General features: G+C 37.6%; 3 protein-coding genes across 4 annotated transcripts; 2 read left to right on the top strand and 1 right to left on the bottom strand.

Moving 5' to 3' along the window:
- The first annotated feature begins 304 nt into the window (after positions 1-304).
- Positions 305-3753, top strand: LOC132201145 (WD repeat-containing protein 48). Its single transcript, XM_059627084.1, has 11 exons — positions 305-522; positions 597-813; positions 925-1137; positions 1197-1337; positions 1400-1554; positions 1607-1792; positions 1849-2157; positions 2212-2323; positions 2381-2537; positions 2590-2769; positions 3214-3753. The coding sequence occupies exons 1-11, from the start codon at positions 475-477 to the stop codon at positions 3503-3505; spliced, it is 2010 nt and encodes a 669-aa protein (XP_059483067.1). The 5' UTR covers positions 305-474; the 3' UTR covers positions 3506-3753.
- LOC132201146 (uncharacterized) lies at positions 3717-5094 on the bottom strand. The gene is made up of 9 exons (XM_059627085.1): positions 4959-5094; positions 4801-4881; positions 4579-4744; positions 4489-4520; positions 4399-4434; positions 4217-4343; positions 4044-4153; positions 3907-3934; positions 3717-3852 (listed from the first exon to the last, which is right to left on the bottom strand). Exons 1-9 carry the CDS (start codon positions 5034-5036, stop codon positions 3800-3802), a joined length of 711 nt encoding a protein of 236 aa, XP_059483068.1. The 5' UTR covers positions 5037-5094; the 3' UTR covers positions 3717-3799.
- A 754-nt stretch (positions 5095-5848) lies between these two features.
- On the top strand, positions 5849-18760 carry LOC132200345 (diacylglycerol lipase-beta-like). Of its 2 annotated transcripts, XM_059625747.1 has the most exons (12): positions 5849-6070; positions 12326-12449; positions 12884-13141; positions 15442-15560; positions 16050-16289; positions 16382-16519; positions 16722-16947; positions 16997-17264; positions 17331-17442; positions 17505-17752; positions 17816-18077; positions 18163-18760. In XM_059625747.1, the coding sequence occupies exons 2-12, from the start codon at positions 12355-12357 to the stop codon at positions 18357-18359; spliced, it is 2163 nt and encodes a 720-aa protein (XP_059481730.1). In that variant the 5' UTR covers positions 5849-6070; positions 12326-12354; the 3' UTR covers positions 18360-18760. The 2 variants fall into 2 exon arrangements, with proteins under 2 accessions (XP_059481730.1, XP_059481731.1); XM_059625748.1 differs by lacking the exons at positions 5849-6070; positions 12326-12449; positions 12884-13141 and adding an exon at positions 14879-15058.
- Positions 18761-18825: the final 65 nt, after the last annotated feature.

Raw genomic sequence — 18825 nt, 5'->3', positions numbered from 1 at the left:
TAATATATTTGTTTTGCTTATTAAAAAATTCCTTAATGTTAACTTTTTGTCTTATTACTTTTATTAATGCCAGTATAGCGCAAACTGTATTTTGTAAAATTTGATTTAGATTATTACATCATTATAAATTCAAATTATGCGTTTAGAAATTTGGCTCATTTTCAATATAATTTATAAAATAATTCGAATAATTCATTTCAAGAAAGACTTAAAATCTTTTTTCCTCCTCTGTAGGCGCTTGTCGGAGATAATTTCCCGCTTTGAAATGACTGTGCGCCATCTGTTTACGAGCGTTGGAGTTAAAATTTAACTTGATAAATGGCTGCTTCCAGCTGCGAATTTTGCATGTTTTCTTGCAAGTGCGTTGAGATAAGCGAGTGATAAGCGGTGGCGGCCGCGACCAAAGAGCAGACCGGCCCCGGACAAGATCGGACGAACCAAATGCCAGCGTCTGTGTGCTAAAATACCGACCGAATGTCGACACACAAGCCCGGCGGGCCGCCCGGCCGCAAACGGGTGCAGGTGAGTGTCACCAGAGTTGCATTTTGTGTATTTTGTCAGCATCCGAACACTAATACATACTCGACTTTGGGCAGGTTTCCTTCGTGATTCGAGACGAGGTTGAGAAATGCCACCGGTCCGGGATCAATTCCCTGCAGTACGACCCGCAGCAGCAGCGTCTTTTCTCGGCCGGCCGAGACTCCATCATCCGCATCTGGAACACCAAGAACTCCAAAGATCCCTATGTTCAATCGATGGAGCATCACACCGACTGGGTCAACGATGTCGTCCTTTGTTGCGGTGGAAAAAACCGTACGTTTTAAAGAATATAAATTGTATTGATTGTATGCAGAAGTGTATTCATGCATTTTAATTAATACAAATTATGAAAGTTTAACAATTTTGTAATCAAACAATTTTTAGTGATATCTGCAAGTTCTGATACAACTGTGAAGGTGTGGAACGCTCACAAGGGTTTCTGCATGTCAACCTTGCGGACCCATAAGGATTATGTTAAAGCCTTGGCTTATGCCAAAGATAGAGAGCAGGTAGCTTCTGCTGGCTTCGACCGTGCAATTTTCCTCTGGGACGTCAACACTCTTACAGCCTTGACTGCCAGCAATAATACAGTGACCAGTAAGAAGAAAATGCTATCTTTTTTATCAAACTATTCTTAATTTACTATTTATTTGCAGCCTCCTCGTTGACCGGAAACAAAGACTCTATTTACAGCCTGGCGATGAATTCCTCGGGAACTGTGCTGGTCAGTGGCAGCACTGAAAAAATCCTCAGAGTTTGGGATCCAAGATCCTGTGGAAAGCTAATGAAGCTTAAAGGTAAAACAAAAGGTTTTACTTTGTTAGAATAATAAAATTCATGCAAGTTTTTTTACTCTCAGGTCACACGGACAACATAAAAGCACTTGTTTTGAGCAGAGATGGAACACAGTGTTTGTCTGGCAGCTCTGACGGCACTATCAAGTTGTGGTCCATTGGCCAGCAGCAGTGCATTACCACCTTAACCTGCCACCAAGATGGTGTATGGGCTCTGCAGGTATTTCACTGATTTTTTTGTTTCGTCATTCCACAATAATAATTGTTCTTAGGCACCCGATTCTTTTAACTATGTGATTTCTGGCGGCCGTGACCGCAGAGTTTTCATCACCGACTTGAAACAGACTGACAGGCAGGTGCTGGCCTGTGAGGATAAATATTCCGTCCTCAAGGTTGTGGCCAATCCTGACCAGCAATCCATGTGGGTGGCAACGACTGATTCAACCATCAAAAATTGGGTAAATCTTTTAGGCTTACTAAAGTCAGAGTATTTTAAATGTTGCTTCTTTTTTAGACCCTTCCTGTAAAAGATGGCAATTTGGTGGTGGAAGAACCAGTAGCAGAAGGCAGCAGCCCTAAGGCACTCTACGAGGCACCTGAACAAGAAATCAAGGGTGGACCAGCCATAATAGAATATAACGTGTTGAACGACAAGCGATATGTTCTTACCAAGGACACTGAAGACTGCGTCTGTCTGTATGACGTACTTAGAGCCAAGAAAGTGGAAACCTTGGGAAGTATAGACTTTCAGCAAGAGGTTACTGAGCGCTCTAAAAAACGCGTCTATGTCCCAAACTGGTTCAACGTTGACCTCAAAACAGGGGTAACATAAGGAGTAAATAATCAAATAGCACAAAATGAAGTAAATCAATTACAGATGTTGACCATCCATTTGTGTCAAGAGGAAAACGACTGTTTCTCGGCGTGGGTTTCGGCAAGAGAGGCTGGTTTCTCTCAGTTCGAGTCACCCGACTCTGTTGACCAAAAAGGTATTTTTATATGAATTTGCACTGAACTTGCACTTTATTTATCTCCGTATATTTCAGTCAATTACGGCTCTCTATTGCTTCAAGCACTGCTTGAGCACTGGTGGCGTCCCAACGGTGAGGACGAAGTTGATGGCGCTAATGGTGATATTCAGTCCGGTCACCATGGTGGCAACGAGTTTTTCCAGGTTCCAGCCCATACTCCGCTCATATTTAGGTATTTGTTTGAATTCTTGAAACTCTTCAGTGCTAAAATTTGCAAACTTTAGCGAGGTTGGCGGACGAACGTTGTATCGACTGTTGGTGAAGGACGCTGGTGGTGAAACAGAGGGCCTGCTGCTCAACGAAACCGTGCCACAGTGGGTGGTGGACAAGAACCTGCCCAAGTTTATAAAAATTCCTTTCTTCCTGCAACCGCATCCCTCCTCTGGCATCAAAAGCGTTAAAAAGTGAGTTTCATTTTGATAGTGCTTTGATTAATGCAATTGTTATTGGAAATCCCACGAGATTAATTTTTATCAACGCAGACAATGCATTTTGATAAAATATTTTGGAAGAAATTATATAAAGAGGGATGATTCATAAGGAGTAATCTAACTGGTCTTTTCTCGACAACCGTGATTTCTTTATGTTGATATTTTCCAAAATATTCTGTTTTTTTTTTGTTTTTTTTTTTAGATGTTGAATATGAGGTTAAAACGTTCATTGAGGAATATCGTTCAGAACCTTTTTTTGAACAGTCTAATAATTGGCATTTTTACACAGCGTATTTGCCTTAAATTTTAAAATTATTATTCGTCGACTTTGACGCTTAATTAAAATTTGCAACAAACTCGTACATTTTTCCTTTTTATTACACAAGAAATAACAAAAATTTTGTTTCTATTTTTCAGAGAGCGCCTCATTGCCAACGACTTCATTCAGATTCGCAAAGTGGCTGAGCATGTGCTCGAGAAGGTGCTGAATGCAGATGTGCCAGCCCAAAACGGGCCTAACGGATCTAGCGGCTCGGGCGCTGACCTTGGAGCAGCGTGTCATTCTGACCCGTCGACGCCCCCCGAGGCGCGCGTAGAGTTGCTCTGCAACGACCAGCTGCTTGACCCCAACATGGACCTTCGCACGGTCAAGTATTACATCTGGAAGTCCTCGTCGGACTTGGTGCTCCATTATCGACCCATAAAGTGACTGATTAATTGCACTGACTCTGCGGAACGTGATTTGTGAGTTCTGTGCTGCCACCAGCCACTGCTTTATGATTCTTTCATACTGGACTGTCAGTTGGTCGTTAATATTCTTACTAAGTGAAAAGTTTTTTCATTCCAGTCAGTCATTAGTTTTTGATATTCTGCGAGTGTCTCTCATATCAAAGTGTGAGGGAAAAATAAAACACGGTTGCTCGCTGAATTTTAAGGATGTTTAAAAAATACCTTTTATTGAGAATTTCTCTCCACACAAGAATCTAATTATTTAATAAGAAGATTAGAATGGGTTGCAGGTTGTGAAGAATTCCCTTTTCTTGATGCAGAAACTTGCTGTAAATTAATTTTTTAAGTTTCAATTATATTTAAAAAAAAAAAAAAAAATACTTGTAATTGTGTCAGCCTCAGGACAGCTCTGAAAACAAAATACTTTTCTAGTTGGACAATTTATGGCAAAAATATAGAAAGTAAGCTGGGGTCCACAAGATTTGAAGCGTGGAAAGAAAATCGATCACTGAACAAACCGTGTATATCTTGTTTAGCAGACACTGCACTAGCAAGCCAGGAGCTGAAAGACAAGTCTTGAAGCTATTCCTTGCCATTTTTATGGATTTCAGCGGGTCTGCTGCAATCACTGTGGTATTCATGAATTTATTTTCCCATCTGAAGTTGATCGATTTTTATATTTTTGACATACTTGAATTGACCGAGGTTTCACATTCAGTTAGTGCTGTACCAGTCAAGATTGTTTTCCAGTCTGCATTTGAGACCCTGGATGAAATTTGTTCAGATACCTTTGTATAAGAAATTGCGCCGTCCACAATCTGCGGAATAATCAAACTTGAACACCAGCGAAAATTTTTGCATCTTATCTCATACCAGTGACAGGTTGTTAAAGACACATTCCGCATAGCACTTTGTGATTTGATTAACTTAAATTATCTTTCATAGACTAGAAATAAGGCTTACAAATGCGTTTGAACTTAATTTCCACGGATCTCCTAGCAATTAAAACCAAATTCTTAAGTTCAGCAAGTAAAATATCTAATAAAATCTAACCCTTGTTGCCGAGAGTAACACTTTTGTCGGTCGACTGAACTCTATTTATTTTGTACTCTCTGAAGATACCTTTGGTGGCGCCGTCCGCCCCCATATTCCTGCAGGCCGTCGCTGATGAAAGGTTGAAGAAGTTTCCAGGCGCCGATTTGCAACACTGACTCACAAACTAACCACCCAAATTAAAAACAAAATATTTATCAACTTATAGTATCAAAATTTTACAGCAAAATCTTGTTTGGCGCACTCGAGAGTAGAAGCGCTGGACTTGCTTGGCGTTTTAGTTGTTGTATTGGTTGCCGCACTCTTAAGTTTATAATTTATTATGTAGCATTTTTAGAAACAATTTTTTTCCGCAATTAATTTGTCTCGTAAAAACATACCTCAGCAGGCGAGAAGAAAACGAATAACAGGAGACACAACGTCCAGAAAATATTGATTTGGAGCTTCCAGATTTTCATTTTTGCTGCGAGAACTGCTTTTATCAACTGCACTCGTTTTGCAAATTTTCAGAGTTTTATCGTCCTGAAAATCTGACGTTATAGGAAATGCATTCGCGACAGGAACCGCGTTTCATATTGTTTTCAGCGGAGTTTACGTCAAACTTCAAAACATCCGCCACGCGAGAGAACGGCATTGGCACAATTTTCCAATTTTTCGCTACGCTGTTGCAACACGGTATGACGCGAACTATAAATCTACAAATTTGAAGCATAAAACGTATGAACTGAAAACTTCATCAATTTCTAAAAATATGGCAAGGTTTTACTAATGATAAGACATATAAGTTAAAATAATTAATAATTATATTATATCAAAATTGAAAGCCTCCGAGGTAGGAGGTAGAAATTTTTAGTTTTTTTTTATTATTATTTTTGTATCGAATGAGAATAATAAATAGTAATAGTATATAATAAATAGTTTTATATAAAATTCAAAACATTTTAAGCATTTTAAATTCATTAATTATTTCATATATAAAATTATATAACTATGCAATTATTATAACATATAATAATTTTTATTTTATTTTTAGTTATGAATGTTGGTCTACTCTTGTTAATGTTATAACTGCTCCAATATTCAGAAGGATAAGAGGTTTAATTAATGCATTAAAATTAATAAAGATTCTTTCATTAAATGTGTTTGTGAGTGTTATCGTAAATAATTCGCGCGGCGAATAGTGAAAGGGCTATACACTTTTGGCTGGAAACTCGAGAGATGGAGCTGGCGATCAGTTGTTAGCCTTTGATCGGATGATGAAGAGAAAAAGAGAACCAGCGGAGAACGGTCGTCGGCCGTCTGTTGCTGCGGTGCTTGCTTTGTTATTATTGTCGCGGTCACCGTCGCGAGATAAAGACGTCCGAGACCGCTCTTAAGCTACATCCGGCCGACACTTTTCGGACGTGTTTCTCTTTGATTAGGTCACTCGTCACCCGTGTGTTAACATGAATCTCGGTTGAAGCGGCGTCGCCGCTTTTTCAGTTTACACTTGGTGAGTATCTTTTGCTTTTTAAATTTAGTATTAAATATTAAAAGGGGCGTCTTTGGTTCATTGCATCCGCATCTAGCTGATACTCTGTGTTTGATAAAGTTTTCCGTTACGTGCTGAGTTCATCGAATAAAAAATACATAATTGCACCCACACGGCATTTAAAGTTCGAAAGGTCACTTTGCCGAGGTTTTGCGGCGGGGCGAAGAAAGACACCTGTTGATATATTTTTTCGCATAGAAAGAGCAGCTGACAACGCGGTGGTTATCGAGCGGTGTGCGTTGGTTTTAGTCTGACTTTTAATTAGCGTCTGCACATATCCGCTTTTTTCCACGAAGTGCTAACGTCATGTCCTTTAATTAGCATTAGGTCGCAAAAATAATATATCTTTTAGAACTTCATCCGCCTTACCGAAGCTGCAGTGTTAAAGTTCAAATAATTTATGCTTTTATTTGACAGTCAAATCAAATCTCTACAAAAATGGTTTGTTAAATTGCCAATAATTAAAAAAAAAATGGCTTCTATTGTTGTAAAGACTTGATTTGACTATGTCAATAAGGAGTCCTTAATGAAAATTTTTTCCTAACAGTGAAAATTCATTTTTTATAATTTCTGGCACAAAATGTTTCAATAGAAAATTAGAATACAATTTCAAGCTTTTATTTTTTCAAACTAGAGAAAAAATAATGTTGGATTAAAATTTAATTATATCTTCACAAGCCACTTGATTGGAATAATTTTTTTTATCATGTAAAAATAAACTCAAACTTTCAACCCCCAATATTATGTCATGTCACTATGGTAATCAAATTGCTCGAATTTTCCATTGTCCGAGCTTTTTCTGATCAAAGTGACGTGGACGTATTATGCGCTCAGTGAATCTATTGCCGCTCAGAGACGCTGTCCCTTTTGTTCAATGAAAAAAGTTCTGTCAACTTGCAAGGGCAGCACGTGTGAATTCTTTTTCCACACCAATGGAAATATAATCCACATCACAAACATAAGCACCGTCGCACTTTTACATTTTTTGTTGTTCCACCACTGAAATGCAAAATTATATTTAAAAAAATATAAATAAATTGCGCAGATCATTAATTTGAAATTATCCAATATGTTGCGCCCAAAGCTTTCAGTCTTTTGCAAGTAAGAATAAGTTAATATATTGCTTAGCCTTGCGTTTTTTCCTATCTCACGCCGTTTTTTCTTGTTCGCGGATTGCCGGTAAGCGCTCATATCAGCGCAAGGACTTCTGCATTCACATTTTTATTCTTGTGTATGATTTTTTTAATTGCAATAGTACTAATTAAATATTGTGATTTTACGTAACTGGAACTAATAGGAGTTATATAATTTCACATTGCTCTGGAATTGATAATTGCACAGAAAAGCAGCTTTATCGCTTTATCCTCCCACGAGAGCTAGAACTGGAATAAAAAAAAATAACAAGCCAAGCAAGCTCTCTACCAAAGTGTAATGTATCAACCAGCGTTCAAAGTAACTAAGAACATAATACAATTAATAATTGATGTTCCGATTTTAATTTTCTAATTAATTAGAATTTCAATCAAATTAAGTGTGTCTGTGATTATTTTTTTAGCTATATTCCGCTATATTCTTTTAAATACAACTGCTCTTGTAAAATTTGTTGCTATAGTCTCTGCCACACTTGATTATCATTTTAAACTTCCACTAATTAATATTTTTGAATTTTAGATTTTTCATTAAGTTTTGCTTCAAACTGATGATTTCAAACTCCAAAATAAATAATCGCCTCTAAACTCTCAAATTCTATTAGATTTGTTATAATATTGTCAGTTGAAAGTTTAATTGTATTACCCTGAATTTGTTTTACTAAAAAAACTCAAATGAATGCAAAAGTGGTTTCTTCATAGATTTTGAAAAATATTAATTGAGTGTGAAGCTGTCAAAAGACTACTTTGCTTAAATAATTTCTGCAATTGGTGTTTCGTAAATCAAAATCTCCCAATATTTTTTAACAAATTCTTCCCACTTGGACACGATAAAACCCGAGTGTTCGTTCAAAGTACCAATGAGGGCGCCCGGTTTCAATTTTTTGCTTCCAAGTTGTATTAATTATTCTTAGCGCCCAAACGATTTAATTGGTAGCACAAGGAATTTTTCAATGCCTATAGACAGCTTATGGAAAGAAAAAAACCATAAGATTTCCTTGCCTAAAGCACAATTAAATTACGCTTTTCGTGATCTCTTTTAATTGGCTCTTTTTTGCTCTGTTTATTTAAGATTTAATTAATTGGGAATGAGCTAGCTTTATTTTAAGTCCAGAAAGCGGCACACCCGCTCACATTGTGCCCACGTGTTGTGTCTCGCTCGGTGCTGAAAGCCGCCCACCTTTGCAGCCCTTTTGTCGCCCCCGCGGCACCCTCGCGCGCCTGACTCAGATTCCACCTCGATTGACGTCAGCACCCGCGCGCGTGTGCATAATTTGATGAGCAGACTCTTCCGGGCGCAATTTCCATCAAAGGTGCTGCACTCAACGAGCCAGAAGAGGAAGAGGCTCTTTCTCTGGAAAATAATCAAATATAACAAGCGGGGAACTTGTTGGTCCATTCGCCGTCGCCGTGGAACCGCTAAGTGCGCGCTTGAAATGTGCACGTTCTGCCGCTTCGGCGGATCCTCTTTTCGCTCCGACGAGCAACGGCGTCAAGTTTTTCACGGCTTTGCTCGCCGTTTTATCGCGCAAGGAAAATGAGATGAGATGACCGTTTTTGTTAAGTTGTGACTTTGAGTAATTTAATTATTTAGGCAACTCATTTTTTATGTTAAACTGGAAATGTTTTTTTTTTTAAATTTATTTACATTAAATAAATGAAAATAATTTTAATTATAAATTTTCCCATAACCATAAATGAATGTAATTTATTAACAGAAAATATCTAAAACACATAAAAAATAAAGCGAAAAAAATTAATAATCCTAATAAAAATTCTATAATATTTATAGTAAATTATTTTTTGTTTGCAAATCCGTTTTGAAACATGTTAAATTATATATTAAAAAGGGTGTTCTATGAAATTTTTTTTTCAATTAAAATATTTTATTGTTCTGGAGAAAATGTTTGAGAATAAATTTGAGTCTTCAGATACTAATCTTCATTTAATTCAACTTTACTTGCGCCTGTTAGGGGAGAAAGGTGTATAAAAATCGTTCTGCAGATGTCTTCTTTAAATAAGTCATTTGTTTTCAACTTTCTTTTGAGCATCTTAAAAAATCTATAATTCTTATTGGTTATCGTGAATTCCTACGCATATCTTTTTCATTCGCTAAGTATTATTCAAGACCATTTTAGTAACCCATTGTTCTCCAGGCGATAAAGATTAATGGTTGCAAATGCAACTCTTTGTTTTGAAGGTCTTCTCTGCCTTTAAGCCATCTTCACTTGTTTGCTTGCAACAAAAAATTTCAGTCTTTGTGCGGTTTACAAGCAAGAAACTTCTTGCAAATAATTTCACCCAGATCGTAACATAGCTTTAAACCGATGAAAATCCACTGCAAGATTTGTGCACTTTTGCAATCGTAATTTCTACGACTCAATTACCTTCTATTTAAAGATAAAAAACTACACCCTACTGTGATTTTGCAAAACCACGAGAGCTCTGAGTGTCTGAGAGCAGTGAATTTGCAATCTTTGTTCCCGAAATCTGGCACATTGCTGCAAGGAATGTGTTTTAGCTTTTAGCTTCTAAAGTTAATTGCTTTTGCATATCTTAGTATGTGCATGTTTTGAATCAAAAAGCAACGACAGCTGCTTTATTGTGCAGTAATGTTCTTCGGTGCAACGCTTTCTCTATTGCTCCTCGTCATTACGCGCTCTCTCTTTTTTGTCCGATGTGATGCAGCAATTCGCGTTTATTCTTTTCTTAAACAAGATTTTATTCACAATGCGAAACTAATCCCGTATGATTTTCAGAAACTAGTTTTTAAGTTGTTATAAATGGGGACAGTTAAGCAACCTTCTCATAAAAAAATGGTTGGCGTGTTCCAGATAATTCGAGAATAGGGAAAATTGATGAACCAATCAAGATAAATATTGAAAAATTTTAAAAAAGAGACAAAAAATTTGCATACAAAATGTCTTTTTTCAACTTTTTTTATTCATGTTAAACGGTTATTGCTTATTTATTCGTGTTTTAATCTCCACCTAGAAGTTTAAATTTTGCGGGTCTGGAACAAAATTTTCTTTTTATTTAATTTATTTTGAATTTTTACTACTGCTGTTATTATTATTATAAGAACACGGCTCCAAACTCCACTCAAGGTTGTCAGCTGCGGTCACTGGAGTTGCCGTGAAAATCTTTCAGACCCAGCAACTTCCAATCTTTGTCCGTCAAAATACCGCACAATTTATTATTTTTCTTTTTTTCATCCTGCGAGCGCGTGATGAGGTGTATCTTTTTTTTAAATCATTGTTCACTCATTGCGAAATTAAAAAAATCTCGACGTCAAGACGCAAAAGGCATTTTGAGAAAAAGCGCCCGTCACGCCGGCAAACATCATCAGCCGTCGTCTTTCTTCTGTATAGTGTTTGATGAGCCTCATCTCTCGTCATTGGCACTTTTTTTCATTAGCGACGCGTCTGTCCATTATTTACTCAATTTTTTCAACCAACATCTGCGTACAGCGCGTTCATTGACAAGGTCAAATTGCGGCCAATTGTCCTTTTTCATGAACCTTTACTTCTACTTCTTGTCATTGGGAATCGTTTGCGTCCGTTCATCAATCATTTTTGAGTAATAAGGAACAACAACTTCAAATTTCGATAGAAAATTGCATATGTATCTAAAATTATACGTTTTTCCCCTGATGTTTCTTCCGCATTATAATTCCAATCTGTGTCTTTTTTGTTTGGGCGTCTGACCTTGCAAATATCATCGGCTCGCGCCGGAGTCGTATTTATTTTCATATATGTGCGTCGAGTGCAAGGCCAAACTCATTAATCGGCACGCACACCGCTTATTTAAGGTGCTTTTACTTCAATTGCAGCTCGTTGCAATTACGCGCGTCGGTCGAAATGACAATGCCGAGAGAGATGTTACCACGATATTTATCCCTGACTCTGAAAATGACCCCGCATGGAAGGAATGAAATGAAAAACGCAAACAAAAGCGACGGCAGGCAGCAGCCTTCCAGCTGCACACATGTGCATGTTCGTATGTAATAATTAACCTCAATAACAACAGAGGTACAGTGCAATAAATATTGCTGTTCACTCTTATTTAGCTTCACGACAATTCTTATTTAATTTCATTCATAGCTTTGCATTTTCATACTTAATTGAGGGTCAAGTTACAAAGTTAGAATTATGCTTATGAGTTAATTTGATTAAGGCTAATTTGGACACTCATTTATAAAGTTGTTTATTTTGCATCCAACCTTTTCAAAGGTTTTTTTTTATAATTTTTGTATTAAAGCTTAAAAATAAAGTAGATAAATACTCGCACTCCGCACATCACCGTAAGGCAGCTGCGTAAGGCAGCTGCGTAAGGCTTTAGGCAGGCTAAGAAAAATTTTGTTTGAAAATTCCAAATTATTTAATTATTATTATTTTAATTTTTCATCATGTAATATTTATTTTAATCACATTTTTAATTTTCTAAGCAGGCAAAAGGTATTATGAGTATGGAAGTTAGTTCTAATCTATACTATTCGATCTATTCTAGTATACGGTATATTTTTTGTTCTCCGGCACCACACTCAAGTAATAATTTAATCAGTTATAAATCAAACATAAAATCCAACAAATCCTGGTTTTGAATTTAAAATTATTACTTTTCCGCTCATTAACTCTTCAGTGTAATATTTGCAATTTTATTTGAGGAAGCAGATATTGTACGTGATGAGCAATAAGCGATTCCCTGCACGTGTTTTCCATCTCGAAGGTGATCGCAAGACGCAACCTTTTCCTTAACTCGGAGCAAAATTTCCCTTCCACTTGCAAGCATAGGAAAAATGACGTCGCCTGCTTGCATTTGGCGTTTTCTGCAGCGGAGGCAAATGCTTGCCCCCCGATCTCATAATGTATCGGCGAAAATCGAGGCAGCCTAATTTTCTTTGACAGTTTTCACGTTTGGATGGAAATAGGCGGAAATAGGATCGATCGCGAGTTGGTCATTTCATTGAGGCTCGGTCAGCGGCACGAATGAAATTGAATCGAGTGACAGAGAGAGCGAGTGGCGACGTAGAGGCAGCTTTGTTTATTCATCAACGGTTTGTTCGCAGGACGCCGGCCTCGGCAGTGGAAGCAAACAATGCCGGCGCTCAAGCTGCTCGGCAGGCGATGGCTCCTTGGCAGCGACGACTTTGTGCTGCCTGGAAGTTTGGAGTTTGCTCTCAAAATGCCATGGTAGGTGTTAACATCAAACAAAATTTCTTAAATTTCTGGAGTTTGCATAGTCATCATTAATTAAATAAAGATTTCTTTTTGGAAAATTTGTTAAGCAATTTTCATAATAACAAAAAAAAAAAATTAATGTTCTATTTGCTGTTTTATAAAATAATTTCAAATAATGTTTATTCGTGTGTCCTGAGGCAATCTCTGACCATTTTGAGATAAATCATGTATATAAAAGAATGATGAGCGAGATAATAAAATAAAAATTTAAACAAATTTAAAAACGTGAAAAAGGAGCATTCTTAAATTTTTCCTGAAAGCTTTTAAGGTGGAAAAAAGAAATTTAAATTGGCACAATTTTTATATAAAAATAAAATCATTGAAATTTTGTTATTTATCAAAATGAAATAAAAAATAAAGTTTGAAAAACAAATTAATTTTTTCAGGTTGGCACTGATTTTGGTGGTAATCGTCCGAGAGTGGGTGTTTGCGGAAGATGGGTGTCCTGACCTTCCACCTTTGGACCCAGTGCTGGCCGAGATCAGGTCGCAACTGGCCAACAGACTTCGCATTTACGTGATGGGCAGTGCGGCCCTTCTCGTGCTCAGCACCATCACCGTCGCCGTGCTTGTGGCCCACAGTGCGCGAGGGTCACCTGTAGAGGAGGAAGCGCGTCGTCATGTGCCCCAAATCCTCAAGTTCAAGTAAGTTTACTTTTTTCAATAGTTGCCAAACCACTTCATTACAGAGGGCCAATCGTGAAACTTGATGGAAAGGTCATGGAGTTTTGAAAGCATAAAATTAAGATTGCGAAAGAGAACTATTTTACAATTAGTTGAACCAATTTCGCGCACCGGCGCCATAATAATTCGTTCGATGATATTTGTAAACAAATTTCCTTAATTATAAACAAACGACATCAGTGTCCTTATTTGTAAACATTTCGACGTTCCAACATGCTCACGTGATTTCCAGATGGTTTGGTTTTTATTTCCCAAAAGGCTTCGTAGAATTTGTTTTATAGTAGGTCACGCAAGTCTGTCAATCGGTCGTCATGACTAGTGAAGCAACTAGTATGTGCATGTACTATTATTTATTTTGCCCCTTTCGCTTTTTCCAATCACTTTTACTCTGAACGAAAGCGAGAGCTTGGAAGAAAGTCGCAGAACTTGCACTCATGACTTTTATTTATCCATTTTCCTCCATCCTCATCGCACAAAGGCTAATTTTCTCATTTTGCAGCCTTGGCGAAGTATTGAGTGTCGTTCGGTTTCAATCTCTCTGCCGTGCCGAGCTCATTTACCTCGACCGGCTCCCACCTCGGTGGCGCACTTTAATTTAGCAGCGCCGCGTCAGCCAATGGCGAGGGAATTATAACATGCAGCTCTCGCGAGACTTGATTAGCCGTGCGAGAATAAGTGCAATTGCATCAGAGCCTTTTCTTTCTCTTTCCCGCTGCTGCACTTGCATCTCTCAAAAGCAATTTACGCGCGGTTAAATCATTCTGTTTCTCCACACTTGACTGCAGCTCTCGATAGAAAGTGAATTAGAAGTAATGACCCTTGAGTATTTTACTGCTTAATGAGTTTCTTTTTTCAAACATAAACAACCAAAGTCTTCAATTTTCTTCAATGTGCAAATATTAAAAAAAACTTTTTTTGCACAGAATAGCACAAAAACAGGAACTGCATTCCAATTTTTAATTACATTTTTTTTGTATATCCCTGACCCCGTTAATCCAGTGACCCAAATCGTAATTTGCTTTTATAATATTTTTATTGAACTATTTATTTAATTTTTATATCAATTATATGCTTGTTCCACAATATTTTTTGCGACTTTATTATTAAAAAAAGCATTTTGAAAAATTGCTATATTTGTTGAAATAAAAAAATCATGCCTATTATCTAGGCAATTTCTTAATATCATTTAACAAACTATTTCTAGTTAAAAAAGTCTGACCGTTGCAGGATGTTGATACACAAAAAAATTTTTTGGCGCTTTTTTTAAATGTGATCAGCTGAATATTATTGATTTTTCCTGAAAATTTCAATTTTTCTAAACGGTGATTTTGGATGGAAAATTTTTTTTTAGAAAAATTGTTAAAAATGTAGATCAATATTTGCGATATTTGGGAAAGTAGATGATTTTAATACAATAATAGGCAATTTAATAGAAAGCCGGTGAAAATTTTGAAAAATCGTTATTGTAAATTTTTAAATTATTTAACATTTTTCCTATTTTGACTCATTTTGACTCTTATATAGCAATTAGTTAATTTAGGTTATCACTTATTTTTCTCATCCTTCATATCGCAATAAGCTTTGACTTATCACAGTTATCAAATGTAACTGTTCTCCGAATCCTGAATCACGGTGTTTTCCAAATCGCTGCCTTTTGTTACTAGATAATTTTGCTGCCGGCTTTTATTTCATAAGCTTTCTGTGAAGAGACGCAATAGAGCGCACTAATAGTTTACTAAGTTCTTACTATTACTATTAGCTCAGTGGTGTAGTATTGACGAATGCAAGAAAACATTCCTCTCGGACATTTCAAAGGATGCAAGCTAATGCTGCATGTGGTCGGCCTCTCGAGCATCAGGGTCTCGGTGGCAATGCACGGTGAAGAGCAAAATATAATAAATTCATGTAAGCGCGGAAAGGACGTCCACTGAACGCGACAGTCCGCCTGGTTTAATGAAACCCGCTTGCTCAGTCGCGAGGGAGACTAGGATAAAAATAGTTTCGTCCGTCGCCTTTGTATAGTAATTACGCGGAGGCTGCTGCTTTTGATAAAAAAAAAAAAAAAAAAAAAAAACACGCCGAGGACGACCACGAAAAAGAGAGAGACGATGCCAAATGGGTCGGATTCAGAACGTGACCGCGCAAAATTGTCCTTGCTCACCGTGTCATACCTGTCAAAACTATATCCATGACAAGCATGACAAAATAAATTTTTATGGTTAATTTTTTTAATAAAATGGGAAATTTTTAATTCCTCGCAGGTTCTCTCTGATGTTTCCCGAGTTGATCTGGAACATCCTTGGCACCCTTTGGGCCTATGAACTTGGCGAGGTGATGCCGCGTTGCGCCGGAGAGGCCTTCACGTCCACCGTCATCAAAGGTCAGTAATCAATAATCCATTTTCTGTTATTTACTATACCAATATTTATTTAGCAACTTCACAAAGATAGTTCAAGACCTGCATCCTCAATTAACGCAGATGTTGATGAATTTAAGACTCTAAATAAGCGACTGTATTTCCAATAAAATATAATAATTTAGTATAAAAGTTTAATTTTAATTTTGAGGCACTACAAAATTATCTTGCGTGAAATAGATCATGATTATTTATACAAATTAATTTAAGTAAATGTAAAAATAAACAACCAAAGATTTAAGTAAATAAAGATAAAAATAAAGTGAATTTTTGGTTACAGACAAACGCATGTTTTGAATAATGCTCTATTAATTAATTTTCATAACTTGTATTTTTGTAAGTTCTGCATACTTAAATTACTGCATCGTCTATAAACTTTAAGAATAAAATTTTTGAATATAACTTTAAGCTCCGTTTTCTTTTTCCTGCTTTGACCACAATGCCTAATTGCAGGAGTGCTGATTTTCAACTGGTTGTCCTTGGTGGCGACGATCCTCGGCATGGCTCTGCTCTTTGACCCCCTGGGCTCGGCCAGGTACTACGCGCCTTGCGACGGCGGCGCCAACTGCCTTGAAGACCACCACGAGCAGCACGCTCAGCGCAGCAGGGCCATTTGGCAGCGCCGGTTTGCCTGGCTCTTCTGCTGGATGAGGCCGGACGAGCACAGCCGGACAGCTTTCCACGACGTCGCCAGTGAGTTATCATATTTTCTTATCATTCAATCAAATTTAGAAACTTCCTGCGAAAGTTCTAAGCAAACTCTAATCTAAATTATGCATTTACAGGCCTTTTTAGCGCCCTCTTCCGCAGCACAGATCTGGTGCCCTCAGACGTTGCTTCGGCCTTTGTGTTACTTCGGGTCAAGCAAAAACGAGAAGTGCGCATGCAACGTGAAAAACTCGCCAAAAGCCGAGGCAACAGAGGTATATAACTTACTTAAAACGTCTATGTTTTAAAATTAATTACAATCAAAACATAGTTACTGCACTACATTCTATTTATTTCATTTCATTATAATTTTGGTGCTCTTTTGTTGTATAAGTTTATTAAAACTATTATAGCATGAAAATGATTTTTACAGTTCACTTAATGAAATTTTTAATTCAAAATATTTATTCATTCTAGAGTGGACTCAACATTTTCCAACTCATGCTCAGGGCATTTCACCACCACTGAGCTTGGACGAGGACACTCGAGTGATTGGCGCTGCCGAATGGATGAAGCTCAGCATTGCCAGGCACTACCTCAGATTATCCATGGCCGCCTACGGCTGGCCACTGGTCATGTACCTTCACTGCTTCACAGGATTTTTCCGTCTGTTGCCGTACATGGCCTGCTGTGGCTGTATGAGGTTTGTCCGTGTCTTAATTTAGAAATAAATATTAATTTGTTTCCGTCAGATCAAAGACTCCTCGAGTTGTGGAGGACAACTGTTGTCTGTGCAACGTTGCTGGAATGCGCAGTTTGTCCGGAGTTCCTGCACATGACATTTTGTACGCTTCGTTCCGCAACCGACTCTTTGAGGTTCCTTTTCTTGTTGTCGCTGACCACTCAACAAAAAGTATTGTGGTGGTCATGCGGGGCTCCATCTCGCTCAGAGACATTTTCACCGACTTCACAGCAGCATCCTATGAACTCGAGGCGCCCGAACTTCCGCCAAACTGCAAGGTTTGCGTTTTTCACTTTAATTTTATTAAACGTTTCCTAATGAAATTACAATCTTTTTTAAATCAGGGTCACAAAGGCATGATCCATGTTGCCCAATACGTCCTCAGAACCCTGCAGCAGGAATCTATTTTGACTGAAGCTTTTGAGAGCCACCCTGAATATAATTTAATTGTTACTGGTAATTTCCACTCTAAAATATCTGAATGCAATTCAAATTAATTGTATTTTTAAATTTAATAGGCCACAGTTTGGGTGCTGGCGTTGCTGTTTTACTTGGATTGATGTTGAAACCCACATATCCCGACTTAAAGTGTTATGCCTTTGCTGCTCCTGGCGGCCTCTTATGCCCTGAAGCTGCTGCAGCAAGCGAATCTTTTACGTTGACAGTAGGTCTTGGTGATGACCTTGTCATGAGACTTGGAGTGGACAGTATTGAGAATCTCAGAACCGACCTTTTGACTGCAATTAGATGTTGCATGCTCCCAAAAGTCAGTACAATTAATAATATTATAAAACCCAATTTTTTACTAAAAATACCTAATTTTTTTTAGTACCGAGTACTTTTAAGTGGGTTCATGTATGTTCTCTTTGGAGTTCCTGACCACGTTTTGGAGCAGACGTGGGAAATAGCTGATGAGAAGTTGGAGAGAATTCCAACAAAGCGATACCGTGCCATCCACAAGCTGGTGATGGGTCCTCCAACTTCAATCGAAGCATCGAGACTGGCATGCAATGTAGGACGGAGGCGCTTTTCCGAGCAAAGACTCTTCTCTCCAGGCAAAATACTTCACATCACTAGATGCAAAAGCTCAGGTAAATAGTTTGCAGTTCAATTGGATGTATATATTTATTTATACGTGCAATTTTTTTTTATTATTTTTCATTGTTTTTACTTCAGGCCCAAGCGGAAACGGTCGGCGACGTCATCATGAGCTGCGTTGGGCGGGCAAGGAGCATTTCACTCAGCTGCGGGTGATGCCACGCATGATTCTGGATCACCTACCAGAAAACATCCTTGCTGCAATGGATAATCTTCTAGCTGAACACGAGGAACAGATTTCTAACAACCCTGACAGCATTGAAGTTTCATCGTAGAGTTCCGTCCTTTCATTTGTTTTATATCAACTCTTCCGTGGTGAACAACTGCTGTGACCGAAGTGAAATCATGACAAAGAAGTGATATTTTTTACAATTGTATTTACACAAGATCAACTGCTGTGGAGATTATTAGGTGTAAAGTACTTGATCATTCCCCTCTATTTTGTTAATAATTTATTTATGATCGGAAACAACAACAGATACATGTGACTGTAACATAGAGCCGCTCTATTTTGTAACTAACTGTTGTCTCAATATTTTTACTTTTGAACGGAAAGTGATTTTATGTTTATTATAGTAGATGTCTTGGAGGAAAGGTTACATCTCTTTGTCTTATATGCCATTAAAAGTTATTACTTTGTATTGGTGAAAAATTTTATTGTTATTATTTAATTACTGCAAGCTCTTTCTAACAATACGAGTTCCGTCTTGGAAAAAAAGAGAAAAAGGTGACCGTACAGTA

Source organism: Neocloeon triangulifer, unplaced genomic scaffold (assembly GCF_031216515.1).
Source record: "Neocloeon triangulifer isolate White Clay Creek 2 clone unplaced genomic scaffold, ASM3121651v1 ptg000014l, whole genome shotgun sequence".
NCBI classification, from domain to species: Eukaryota; Metazoa; Arthropoda; class Insecta; order Ephemeroptera; family Baetidae; genus Neocloeon; species Neocloeon triangulifer.
The sequence above is the reverse complement of the archived record's forward strand: the minus strand, read 5'-3'. Positions and strand labels throughout refer to the sequence as shown.

Excerpts from the sequence above, each read along its gene's own strand:
- LOC132200345 (XM_059625747.1), top strand. The coding sequence starts at position 12,355 with ATGCCGGCGCTCAAGCTGCTCGGCAGGCGATGGCTCCTTGGCAGCGAC. Across the intron at positions 17,265-17,330 it reads AACTTCCGCCAAACTGCAAG|GGTCACAAAGGCATGATCCA; the intron begins GTTTGCGTTTTT and ends TTTTTAAATCAG. Across the intron at positions 17,443-17,504 it reads ATATAATTTAATTGTTACTG|GCCACAGTTTGGGTGCTGGC; the intron begins GTAATTTCCACT and ends TAAATTTAATAG.
- LOC132201145 (XM_059627084.1), top strand. The coding sequence starts at position 475 with ATGTCGACACACAAGCCCGGCGGGCCGCCCGGCCGCAAACGGGTGCAG. Across the intron at positions 2,158-2,211 it reads ACGTTGACCTCAAAACAGGG|ATGTTGACCATCCATTTGTG; the intron begins GTAACATAAGGA and ends AATCAATTACAG. Across the intron at positions 2,324-2,380 it reads CGACTCTGTTGACCAAAAAG|TCAATTACGGCTCTCTATTG; the intron begins GTATTTTTATAT and ends CGTATATTTCAG.
- LOC132201146 (XM_059627085.1), bottom strand. The coding sequence starts at position 5,036 with ATGAAAATCTGGAAGCTCCAAATCAATATTTTCTGGACGTTGTGTCTC. Across the intron at positions 4,882-4,958 it reads TTTTCTTCTCGCCTGCTGAG|AGTGCGGCAACCAATACAAC; the intron begins GTATGTTTTTAC and ends TATAAACTTAAG. Across the intron at positions 3,935-4,043 it reads TGCTAAACAAGATATACACG|AGCTGTCCTGAGGCTGACAC; the intron begins GTTTGTTCAGTG and ends TTTTGTTTTCAG.